The 12860-nt window shown below is 50.6% G+C and overlaps 1 protein-coding gene across 4 annotated transcripts in view; it reads left to right on the top strand.

Annotated features, from left to right (window-relative positions):
- The window catches only part of UBE2V1 (ubiquitin conjugating enzyme E2 V1), a 28687-nt gene extending 18913 nt beyond the window's left edge, over positions 1-9774 (top strand). For all 4 annotated transcript variants that reach the window (XM_023626733.2, XM_023626734.2, XM_023626735.2 and 1 more), the window contains 2 exons: positions 6655-6780; positions 8025-9774. In XM_023626733.2, coding sequence (XP_023482501.1) covers positions 6655-6780; positions 8025-8171 — 273 coding nt within the window. In that variant the 3' untranslated portion in view covers positions 8172-9774. The remainder of the gene's footprint in view (positions 1-6654; positions 6781-8024) is intronic.
- Positions 9775-12860: the final 3086 nt, after the last annotated feature.

Here is a 12860-nt window from a genome sequence, read left to right as displayed (position 1 = left end):
CCCTGTTACATTTTTGTTACTGTATTACCCAAAAGGAAATCCTCCATCAAAATTTTAAAGGTATATACCATTATGACCCAGCAATTCTGCTAGTAATTTACTGAGCTTTTCTTGAATGTATTGCCCAAAAGCTTATATGTACAAAATTTCCTGCAGCATTTTCAGTTGTAGCAAAATATTGGGAGCACCTCATTGTCTTTCAGTGGACCATATTATGTCCTGTTTAGCTGTTGAAAAGAGAGAGACAGATTTGTGTGTGCTGAAATGGAATGATCACCATGATGCTTAAGTGAAGAGGTGAGGTACAAAGCGGTGTACAGAATATGCTGCCGCTTGGGGTCGGGGAGGGGGAGAGGAAGAGGCCATGCATGCACTCGTGCTTCTGCGTGCTTAGAATACTTTTGGCAGAGCATAAAAGAAGCTAGTGACAGTGGTTGCCTTCTTCAAAAGGGATTTGGCTGACTGGGGCCAGGGTAGAAAGGAGACTTACTTTTTACAACCTTTTTGTACTCTTCGAGTGTGCTTCGAGTGTATTTATTGTTTGAATAGTTTTCTTTTTAAAGGAAATCAAGTCTTCCAAACCTAGAAGTAAAGCTTCCCATCTGAGTACCCCTTGCAAAATTCTAGCAAATGTCCAGCTGTCCACAGCGTTAGGTGGGGAGTATTTCTTCCCCGCCCACAGAGGGGTTCCCGGTAGCCAGGGTGTAGAGCAGAGTTTCTGAGCCTCGACACTAGTGACGTTTTGGGCTGAGTCGCTCTTCATTGTGGGGCCGTCCTGTGCATTATAGGATGTTTAGCAGCAGCCCTGGTGTCTGCTCGCTAGATGCCTGTAGCCCCTCCCTCCCCTACTTGTGACAGCCTTAGCTGTCTCCGGGTGTTGCCTGATTCCCACTGCTCCTCAGCAGGTGGGTGGGGGGTGGGTTGTGCAGAATTGCCCTGGTCGAGCAGCAGTTGTGCCTCTGTGATCCCCAGATCGTGTTTTTATGTGGGGGTTAGAGCCTGGGTGTGTGTTAATACACATACTATCTAAAAGGACTGAATGCTTTCTTAAGAACGGAGCATAATTACAGGAGTGTGAAATAGAAGGAAAGGATCCTTGCCCTGTTTTATTATACTCCCCACAGGATGAAAACTGGTCACTTGGCGTGTGGGGTGTTTCTACTGGCTTTTGCTGTAGGTATGCAGACATATATACATATCCTTTTAATAAAAATGGGACCTTGCTATGCATAATGTTTTGCAGCTTCATCTTTTGCAGTTTAACAGAGGGTGGACATCTTTCCATATGAGTGCATAGTGACCTGTCTCTTTTTTAGAAGCTTTAAGTTACATGTCTAATATATGAATGTATTCTCATAAAAATTTTCAAACAATGCAGAGTAGGCAGAGTAAGAAGTTCGCTTCGTTCCCTTAACTCTCTGTGTCGGTCAGGAAAGGAGAAACCACACCAGGTATTTGAGCAGAGAGAATTTAATGTAGGAAGTTGAGCAGATAGGTGGACTGAAGGCACACTGTGGGAACACAAAGCTAACACTCCAGGAAACGGGAACCACCCCCGGGGCTGGGGCACCAGAACCCAGCACCTGGAGGGAGGTCCCCTCTGCTGCTGGCCCCGTGGGGCTGGGGCAGCCTGGCTGGGGAGCCCTCAGAGACCGGAAGCTGCTCCTGCTGCCCAGGTGAGGAGCTCCTGCTGGGGTGAGCTGGCGGGAACAGACAGCAAGTGGGAGGAGCAAGGGTCTCCTCCTCTTATTTTATGTTAGGATTGTGCAGTTAGCGCCTTAGTCTTTGGGTTGTAGACTATTCAGGTGGCACCAGGATTGAATTAGAGAAACGAGTAATTGATCCTGCTGCGAGATGGGTCCTGTGGCTCACCCAGAAGGATACCGTGACTGGGGGGAAGAGGGGAGTTCTGTACAAAGGAAAGTTGTGTCTTGTCGCTGTCTAGAGAGGTGAGTGCAGCTGCTGCTTAGTGAGCTCCAGGCCCACCTTTCTCTGCTCTGCCTTGGCTGCTGAGGCTGGCACTCCGCACTTCCTTCGGCAGCGGCTTCCTGTGAGGTTCCTCCACTCAGGGACACAGGAAGGAGCCTGAAAGGCACGGAGAAGGGACTTGCTCCTTCCTGTTTGCCTCTTGTTCTGTCTGCGCCACTTTGGAAGTGACCCTTCATCCTGTCATCAGTGGGTTCCAGCCTCCGTTTGGGGCCACTCCCAGAACTGCCTTTGCAGCGCCCCCTCCTCAGAGGTCTGAGTGCCGCTCGGGAGACATTTCTCTGAGCCTCTGGGGCTAACAAACTGGCTTGTTCCCTTCGCTCCCCCGGCCTTAAGGGTCACCCCCTCTCCCTGCAGTTACTACCTCTGCACTAGCGCAGGTTCCCTTTGTAAAGCTTTTTTCAGTCCAGTGACCCCTGTCTCACCAGCTCCGTATACTCAATTCTCTGTTAAAATACCTAGCGTGGTGTCTTTTTTCCTGGCTCATCCCTACCTTCCTCTCCACGTTGCCTCTGAGCAGCAGTTTGGTGCGTCTCCTTTCACACCTCTTTCTGTCATTTACCTACCTGTCTTCATCCTCAGTCACTAAGATCTTCTCAGGCTCCACACAGTCTCACTTTTTAGAGGGCCCGCCCTTGTTTCTGACACAGCATATGCCCACACTGTACATTAAAAGTAATTTTTATATAATTTTTAAATATAATTTTTATATAATTACATAAGATTTGCATAGAGTATCAGTCAACTAGTTGACCTGTCACCTTTTTATATATTATTTTAGATTTTGTAATTTTCTTTGCATATTTTTGTAGTCAGTACCTTTTTCCTTTTCTCATATCTCATTTTTTAAATAAAATTTTTTTTTTTTTGTGAGGAAGATGAGCCCTGAACTAACATCTGCCGCCAATCCTCCTCTTTTTGCTGAGGAAGAGTGGCCCTGAACTAACATCCGTGCCCATCTTCCTCTACTCTATATGTGGGACGCCTGCCACAGCATGGCTTGCCAAGCGGTGCCATGTCCGCACCCGGGATCCGAACCAGGGAACCCCGGGCCACCAAAGTGGAATCTGTGCACTTAACTCTGCGCTACTGGGCTGGCCCCTTTTAAATAAGTTTTATGCTACTTTTAGATTTACAGAAAAGTTGTAAAGGTAGTATAGAAAGTTCCCGTATACAACTCCCCCCATTGTTAACATATTAGTATAGTACATTAGTCACAACCGTGAACCAATAGTGATACATTGTTATTAACTATAGTTCATCGTTTATTCAGGTGTTCCTAGTTTTTACTCATAAGTCTATTTCTGTCTATTTTCTGTTTCAGAACCCTATCCAAGATACCACATTATATTTTGTCGTCATGTCCTGGGCTCCTTGTGGCTGTGACAATTTCAGGTTTTTCTTGTTTTTGTTGCCTTGGACGGTTTTGAGGAGTGTACTAGTTAGGTATTTTGTAGAATGTCTCTCTACTGGAATTTGATGGTTTTCTTCATGATTAGGCTGGCATTATCTCGTATATATTTCAGACCCAGGAAAAGATTGTCATCTCTACACTCTGGGCCTGTAGTACCTATTGGATGAAGTGGCCTGTGTGCACGTACGTACAGCCGAGTCGCAGGGAAGTGTCTGTCTGCGTTTATAGGTTGTCCATATTCTGCAACTCACTGGCTCAACCAAGAGCTGTGTTTTGGCAGTCTGTGTGTGTCTGGACCGCAGCTTTTGAAAAGGCTACAAAGTACCTGATTATTTGAATATGCCATATTTGTTTAGTCCCTTGCAGGTGGACACTTAGATTGTTTACAGTTCTTTCTGCTTTGCGGACACTGCTGACGTGTTTGTGCACAGGTACTCCATCCATAGGAAATTCCTAAAGACGGTCTCGCTGGTCTGAGCACGCCTGGTTCACGTTTTGATGGGCGCTGCCAATCACCCCATGAAGTTCAAGCCACGTCAAAAAAGAGGAAAGTGTTTGTTTCGTGATCAAATATTGAATCTTAAGAGCTGTGTTCTTCAGAGAGACAGAATGTTCCAGCAAGTCTCCGTCAGGCACATTTCCCTTCCTCTTCTTGAAACCTTTTCAGCAGCTCCCTGGAGCATTCGTAAACAAAACAAAAGAAGCAAACCAGAACCCTGTTTTCTATGAACGGCTTCCTTTGGGCTTTTTGATGACCCTTCAGGTGTCTCTGTTCTCATGACCTGAGGCATTTTTTACTGTGTTCTGGTGAAATTGGCAGTTGAACGTTAGTGGTCAGAAATTCAATATTTATTTTATTCTTTCTAAGAAGTTAGTCATAGTATGGGTATTTCTAAGTTAGACTTCATAGTGTCAAGAGCAATGTTAGGATTTCAGTTATCAAATCTGTTAGCCGCGCAGCTTCGTAACCATTTCGATGCTGTTGTTGACAGAATGATCGTGAGATTTTATCAACTCTGGTAAGCCGCAAAACCTGCCAGCAGATGAATAAATTGGTACGTCAGAGCCTCCGAAATGTGGTATCCGATATTTTAAAAGACTGATTTGGGTGATTACCACAAGCCCATGCCCCCAGGGACGTTTCTGTGTAAGAAATCCTGCCTTTGGATTGTGTGACGGCCGCCCCAAGTGTGAGTGCAGGACACAGCCAGAGGCGGGTCTGGGATCCACGCGGTCAGCAGACACTTAGGGCGAGGGTGCTGCTGGAGACCGCGCTGGGTGCTGAGGATGGGCCTCGGCTGCTGTTTCCCACGAATCTGGAAATCGTGCCCCCTGTTTGCTTCCTACTTGTTATGTTTACTCAGTGAATTTGTTTTCTCTGAGGAAACTCCTTAACTGCACAAAGATGTTCATTGTATGTAAGCATGAAGCGCAGCGCTCATTGGTCAACAAACGTTTGCATACCAGTCCTGCCTCCGTGGTCCGTGTTTGCTGAGGGAGGTCTGACGCCAGGCAGGGTGTCAGTCTTCAGATGAGGGGCCAGGAGGACTCATAAGAGAGAGCACTCGAGCCGCTGAGGACGCAGGGGGCGGCTGGCGTGGGGCCCCCGGTAGAGGGATCTTGGCACCTTTGCAGGTAGGAAGGAGGCCAGAGGGGCTGGGTCGGGGGGGGAGAAGAGTAAAAGCAGAGAACGGCAGGGGTGCGCTGGGTCCAGCCCGGGAACTTGAAGGAACTTCCTGCCCAGGTCACCGGGAAGCCCTTGGAGGGGCTCAGCCGGCAGGACAGTTTCCAGTGTTAAAGGGCCGTCAGGCCGCTGTGTGGAGAACGGACTGTCGTGGAGCTAGAGAGAGCAGGGGCCAGGGTGACTGAGGTGCGGTTTGGGGGTGGAGGGAAGGGGCGGGTGTAGGACCTCTTGGAGATTGAAGCTGGGACTTTTTCATCGGCAGGGGGTGCGAGAAGGGGCTTGTGGCTGGCGGCTGTTTCTGCTTGAACTAGCGGCTAGGTGGCGGTCTGCTTCCTAGGGAAGGAGGGAAGAGGAGCAGGTTGAGGCTCGGTGGAAATCCAGAATTGAATTGTTTTTTATAGTTTGGGGTCTCTGTTAAGTGGATGTGAAAGGTTTCTGTGGGTATAGTATGAATGCCTTCTGAATCTTAAAATATGTCCCAGCGTTTTTTATTAGGGGCAGGCGAGTATTTAGACAAAATGTTTCAAGGATTTAAATCACAGTCTGTGATTTATTCCCCCCAAAGACCGCTAGATGTCGCTGTTTACTCAGGAACTCTTACTCGTGCATCCTGCACTGAGGAAGGGACACGGGTGCCTGCGAGGGGGACCCGTAGGAGGGTGGCACCTGCCTTCTAGGGGGCCAGTATGATGGGGAGATGTCACCCTTTGGTGTGGTCTTCAGATGCAAGTGATAACAACGTGACGTCATATAGGACAGAAAACTACAGACTAGCCTTCTGTCCTGTCTGGTGTTTGAATGGGGTCTTAAAGGTTGTGTGGTAGCGGAGGGGTGGGCGGGACACTCTAGGCAGAAGGAACAGCCTGGCAAAGGCAGCACATTTTGCTCCCTGGCGGGGGTGGCTGGACTTTGCCATGTTTCTCAGCAGAAGCGTGGTGGCGTTTGAAGAAGGGCTGCGGTTCTCTCTGCGGGCCTGGCGTCCTTGGTCCCCACCGCGCACGCGGAATGCTGGCGGCCTCTCGGACGGCGAGGAGGCTGGTGCCTTCCAGCTGAGGTCTCTCGTGCAGTGCACAACCCCAAGTGGAGATGAGGGGCAGGCAGCTCTCCTGTCGGCGCCCCACCCCACCTTGTGCTGCATTTGCAAGTTCCCTAGAGAGTTGCCTGCCTGTTCCCATAGTGGCATTTCATGCACCGGGTGATGATGCTGGCATGAGCAGACATGTGCTGTGGCCTTCCAGAGGGAAGAAGGCCCCTTACACGCCTTCCCCGGAGTGCGGGACAGGTTTGCCATGGAGAGAAGTTAACACAAAAACAAGTCCGTCGGATGGGACTGAACATACGAGCTTAAAACTGCAGCGATCTTAGCTTAAGTTTTCTGTCTTCTTTTGATTCCCACGAGGCGAGAATTCATGCAGACTAGTGTAGGGACTAGTTAGTGCTAACCCAGCAAATAACAGGTAGACTTTGTGTAATGGAGCACGTGCACAGGAATAAATAGGATTTCTGAAGTTCTGCCTTTTTGAATTCTTTGTTTCTAATTGCCTGACATGTCTGTACCCTTTTTTTCCAGACAATTTATGAAAACCGAATATACAGCCTTAAAATAGAATGTGGACCTAAATACCCAGAAGCACCCCCCTTTGTAAGATTTGTAACAAAAATTAATATGAATGGAGTTAATAGTTCTAATGGAGTGGTAAGTTGTTTTTTCTGCCCCTACTTGCTCCTCGGGCTTGAGAAATGCTTTACGCGTTACCTAACCCTTTGGGCCTGATCCCGTGTGTTCCTTGCTTGCTTGACGATGGAATACACTGCAGTGCGAGTGTGTGTGGACTCGGGCTGGAGGCCTCTGCTCGGTTGTGTTTAACCGTCGCTCTTACAGCACTTACTCTGGGCCAGTCACTCTGAGCTGTGAGCTCATTCAGTCCTCCTGATAGACACCCATGAGGTAGAGATGAGGAAACTGAGGCACAGAGGTGAAAGAACCTGCCCAGGGTCATACTTTTACCTCATGGGCCTTCCTTGTGGACCACTGGTACAGAATAGTTTTTTCCTTTAATGGCCTTGCTTTTTTAACTTACTTTTACTACCATTTTCACTACCATGAATGGAAATGAGTCTCACTTGTCATTCAGGACGGCAGCGATGGCAACAATAGATAGTACAAAACAAAGCCAAGTTACTAAATTCCTCCTCACCTGTCGCTTGCCAGAGGCCCGAGCCTTTGAGACCTGCTCTCGCTCGGAGGGGAGACCCGCAGTGGTACAGGGCATTGCACGCTGGCATCGCGGGGCATCGCCTTTGTTTTGAGGTATTCAGAAGATTTGAAAGAAAACTGCAAAGAGATAAGCCTGTTCCTGTGTGTTCAGTGTTTAGTGTTGTGTCTGAGCTCCACCTAAAGTCCTGAACCCACTCGACCCACAGCTTGGGGATTTCTTTTGGGGAATGCTGCACTAACTTGAGAGAGTGTGACAGTGAGGCAGGCAGGCCCTTGTCACTGTAGCTTGGGTCTGGGCCACCTGTTGCCTCTGCTCTCCCTTCCGCCCTGCACATCTCGCTCATCCGTCCCTGGGTGTAGAGTCAAGAAAGGACAGGCCCTGAGCAGAGGCAGCAGCTGGCCCGGGAGCAGGGCATTGTTTTTAGAGCCGGTTGGGTTGAAGCTCGCCAAGTGTCAGGGCCACTTCTCTGAAGGTGGCTTTACTTATCCATAAATTCCTTCTCTTAAACAGTGAGGGGTTTGGACACAGAAGGGGAAAAACGGACCAACCAGAGGGAGGGAATCATGCAGGTATTCCATGTGTCAGACGCCATTGTGAGGTCGCATGTTCAACTTGAAAAACGCGTTTTACTCCAGTTTGTTCTGTAGCTGAACTCCAGCCTACAGCTGTTCTTTTGTTTGAGAGCCTGGCAGTAATTTGGGTTTTGTTTGCCCTTTTGTAGGTGGACCCAAGAGCCATATCAGTGCTAGCGAAGTGGCAGAATTCCTATAGCATCAAAGTTGTCCTGCAGGAGCTCCGGCGCCTGATGATGTCTAAAGAAAATATGAAGCTGCCCCAGCCACCAGAAGGACAGTGTTACAGCAATTAATCACAGAGAAACCGCAGGCCCTCCCCCCGTTCGATTTAAGCAGTCTTCATTTTCCACAGTAGTAAATTTTCTAGATACGTCTTGTAGACCTCAAAGTACTGGAAAGGAAGCTCCCATTCAAAGGCAATTTATCTTAAGATACTGTAAATGATACTAATTTTTTGTCCATTTGAAATATATAAGTTGTGCTATAACAAATCATCCTGTCAAGCGTAACCACTGTCCACGTAGTTGAACTTCTGGGATCAGGAAAGTGTATTTAAATTGGTTCCCATCATCGCCGGTGGGCACATCTAACTCAACTGTGAAAAGACACGTCACACAATCACCTTGCTGCTGCCTCCACGGCCTGGGCCTCTGCCCCCACCCCCACCCCCGCCTCCCCCACCCCCTGCAACAGCCCTCCAGCTCGGGCGGCTGGCTAGAGCAGGTGTGAAGGTGTCAGGTCACAGCCTGTGGGACTCCTGCTGGGCGTGGGTGCTCGTCTGCACCCCTGGTTTCTTTTTTTAAGTCTTAAATGACGCCCCCGTTCCGAGCTGTGGTCCTTTCCCCACTCTCCACTACCACCCTTGGCCGAAGCATAGATTGTAACCCCCTCTGCTCCCCTCTGAAATGGGCGTTTGGTAAGGAATGCCGGGCTTTCCCCATATCTTCTCCCCCAACCTTTATCGAGGGGCGCTGCTTTTTCCTTCCTCCTCCTCAAGTCCCTTTTCTCACCGTACCCACCCAGCACTTTCCGTGACACTTCCTTGCTTTGGCCAGAAGCCATCAGGTGAGGTTGGAAAGCCTCTGGCCTCCCTTCTTTAGTTCGGAACCACATTTACTTACTCTCCCCCACCTGGGAAATGAATATTGGGTCCTCAGCCCTGCCGCCCTCTGCTGTCATCAGCGGATGCGTTTTTTTAGCTCAGGTTTTGCTAAGGTGAAAAGAACAGTCACCGGGGTTGCTCAGACCTGCCGACTCTCCAAGTCCTTGGTGGTTGAACTTGGAGAGGGGCCACAGAAGACGCTTGTAGGCACACACGGTCCCTCTGAATGAATTGTTTCTTTGCCTGTAATTGCTTTTGCTTTTAAAAATGGAAGAAGTTTAAACAGGGCTCTCGTTTGGTCATCCTTGCAATCCACTTGGGTCTAGTGTGGAATCTGACAACTGGAACAAAAAGAACCTTGAATTCGGTGCATACTTTGGTTGTGGTGCTGCCGCTTCTCACGGTCCTCAGCGGGGATTAAGAAAGAGCTCGGTGTGCAAGGCAGAGCCCCGACGTTGGCGGGCGTGACTTCCTGGCAAATTGCTGCGTTTTTCCACTTTTCTGTTCAGGACCACTAAATGCTGAGATGTGGATGCATACCGAAATAAAAGCAATTCATTGTGTTCTAAAGGTTTTCTTTTAATTTAGTGTTCGTGTAAAACCACCTTTTGAAGCAGCAGCTATCAAGTCCGAAAGGCAGTTGATGTTTCCATTCATCTTTTTCTGGGGAAAACCTTAGCTCCAAGGATTTACCATCCTGTGAGTAAAGTTTCACATAACAGTATTCCATAAGGAGCCTTTTTATTGTCAGACCATTGCCTGATTTTAATATAATAAAAAAAAGTGTGCATTAATATTTAAGAAGCTGTGCTCTTCTTCCTCTTGACATATAATTTATTTAGAAACAAATTTAGGGGCCGGCCTGGTGGCACAGCAGTTAAGTGCGCATGTTCCACTTCTCAGCGGCCGGGGGTTCGCCGGTTCTGATCCCGGGTGCGGACGTGGCACTGCTTGGCACACCATGCTGTGGTAGGCGTCCCACGTGTAGAGTGGAGGAAGATAGGCACGGATGTTACCTCAGGGCCAGTCTCCCTCAGCAAAAAGAGGAGGATTGGCAGCAGTTAGCTCAGGGCTAATCTTCCTCAAAAAAAAAAAGAAATTTAATGTTTTGGTGCTTTGGGATTCAGACTGACACCCTAAAACAGGGATTGGCAAACTTTTTCTACAGGGGGCCTAAGTTAGTAAATATTTGGGCTTTGTGGGCCAAGAGGCAAAATCAAAGGTATTATGTAAATATTTATTTAACAGAAAACAAATTTCTACAAATTTTTTTAATGGTAAAATTCAAATTATAATAATTGAGTATAATTTTTTGTAATGGTGCAGCCCTACTAATGAGAATGGAATCCTTTTTTTAGGGGATAGCAAACGTTTTGCTTAGTTGGGATTCAAAGTTGGCGTTGCCTGTTAGCCCGTGAGCTGCAGATGTTTGCCGGCACGAACCGTCGTTCACCTGAGGAGCTGTGCGGGGCGGGCGGTGGGCCGCAGTCAGCCCGTGGCCCGCGACCGGACTTTGCCAGCCCGTCCTAGAAGACTAGCGGGGGAGGGGAGGTCCTTCCTTTGATTGAAGTAGCTTTGTGGGACTCTAGCTGTTAAGTCGCCACTAGCACCTATTTTTTGGCGGGATTTAGTCTGTTGGGGGCGGCGGGGAGGATTTTCACATGTATTTCTGGTATTCGAGACGAGAATTTTGATCTGATGAGTGACAGTTTGCCATCTACTGTGTGGGGAGTGGGAAGGCTGTGCCTGTTTTTACCCAGGATTTGAACTTCCTGCTGTGGGCCCAACTGCCAACAGGCATGACCTTGGTGTCCTGTGGCAGGAGCAAGGCCGTCCCCTTGGGCTGCTGGGGCCAGCTCGGATGTCAGAACCTGGCTGCCTGGAAAGAGCCAGGTGGTTCTAACAGCCCACCCCCCAGAAAGCCCTGCCTGACTTTTTGCCAGAAGGTCCTCATGAACCCTCTGGAAGGAGCTGCCGCTTCCAGCTCCCCTGGAAGGGATCGGGCCAGGGACATTGCGGCTCTGCGCCCTCAGTCATCTCTCCCAAGGGAGAAAGGCAGGGAGCGCCTAAAATGATTTCAAAATCCTGCTGGAAAACCCCAAGGCAAATTCAGGGCTAAGTCTGAAGGCGACAGCTCTTCTGTCTGAGTGGCCTCCAGAGAGAGCGAGCCCCGTCTGAAGGCCCACAGTGTGCCCTTTGCCTTAGTGGGCTGCGCGCAGCTAGCACCTTCTTGTGACGACAGTCTGGTCCGGGTGAGGATGTTCCACAGGTGTTGCTGGTGGGCTCGCAGGTGGCCTGGAGTTGAGGGCAGGAGCTTAGGCCTCAGCTCAAGGCAGGGGAGAAGCGCTCGCCCGAGCTTCGGAGAGAGGCCGCTTTGGCCTGGTGGCCTCCCTGGGTGACCTGCCTTGGGTCCCTGGCTCCTGGGAGGTTCCAGGTCTAGCCTGAGAGAAGGTACTGGCACTGCTCCCTTTCACTGAGGAGAGCTGCCAGGCGCGGGGCTGCAGGGAGGTCCCCATGGTGAGCGGACAAGGTCAAGAGGGAAGCACCCTTTGGCCATCAGTAAGCCAGTGATGGGCTCCGCTGCCCTGTGACCTCTGACCATGATCTTGGGGTGAGGGCAGGTCCCTTGAGCTGCCCTCTGCCGAGGACGTTCCTGGGTGGGGCGCCATGGATGCACTGCCACATTTAGTTGTGACGCAGCAGTGTGATGGTGTCAGGCAGACGGCTCAGCGCCCGCCGCTCGTCTGCTCCTCTCTCCGCCCTGGCTGCCGGCCGGACCCTGCTTGGCCTCGCCCTTTCGCCCTTACCCCCAGGGGCGTGAGTGGACACAGTCCTGTCCCCTTTCCTGGCCCGTGCCTGCTCCACCTCACACCCTCGTCACAGAAGCCAGTGAGGGACTCGGCCCCGGCACTTGGGACATCCTCCCTGTGTTCTGCAGAGGAGGAAACCCCGAGAAGCAGGGCAGCTGGAGAAGGCAGGTCCTCCAGTCCGAGGAGTAAGGTGCCGGGGGTGGGCGGTGGGCAGCCCGCAGCTCGGAGCGTAGGGACTGTAACGGACGGGCCTCGGGCTTCCTTGCAGGGATTACGTGAGGTCACCTGCTGTTCTTTTTAGAGCTGTCGCACGTAGGCTGAAGGTGGCCTTGGGAGAAGGAAGATCTTAGTGCCACAGCCGACCTTCCTGCTGTGCTGGTCCCATCGCTGTGACCAGAAAGGTGCTGGCACAGCTTTGGGGTCCAGCATGTGTCTGATGACGGGACAGTATGAGGTGCTACTCAGTGCGAGGGACATGGGCTCAGGGAACGCCAGACCGTCCTGATTTCCAAGCAAAGCTGTGACTGCAGATTGTTACGTGAAGTCCCCGACACTGCTGTGTCAGCTGACCAACTTCATTCCTTGTGTGGAACCAAGTGTCCTCAACTCGCAGGCCACACTGAGACCTCCCTACCTAAGGCTCTGTCCTGAGCAGCACTCCCAAGATTGCAGCCTGGTGGCCTTTGACCTCTGGGAGGCTTGTGGTCCTGGAAGCTCTGCCCAGGGACGTGCTGTGGGTCCTCTGAGCACGGGCAGCCACCTGTGGCACAGGTCCAGACCCGTAGGAAACAGCCCGAGTTGCGCTGAGTGTGAGACACCGTCCGCCGTGAGACGGACCGCTGGTTTACGTCCCTCCAAGAAAGCTGCTGCCACATGCAAGTATGAGACGCTCTTGATGGGAAGGAGCGGCCCGATTCCAGAACGTCAGCCTGTGAAAGCGGGTCCACTTTAGGGTTGGCAAGAAGCAGGGCGTATTGTGTTAAGGACGGAGGTGGTGGCCACGCTGGCGGTGGACAGGGACGACATCACAGCCCCTGTTCTGATTGACCTGTCCCTCACACTGTGGTGGG

Source organism: Equus caballus, chromosome 22 (genome assembly GCF_041296265.1).
Source record: "Equus caballus isolate H_3958 breed thoroughbred chromosome 22, TB-T2T, whole genome shotgun sequence".
In the NCBI taxonomy this organism is placed as follows: Eukaryota; Metazoa; Chordata; class Mammalia; order Perissodactyla; family Equidae; genus Equus; species Equus caballus.
This window is presented reverse-complemented; position numbering and strand designations above follow the sequence as displayed.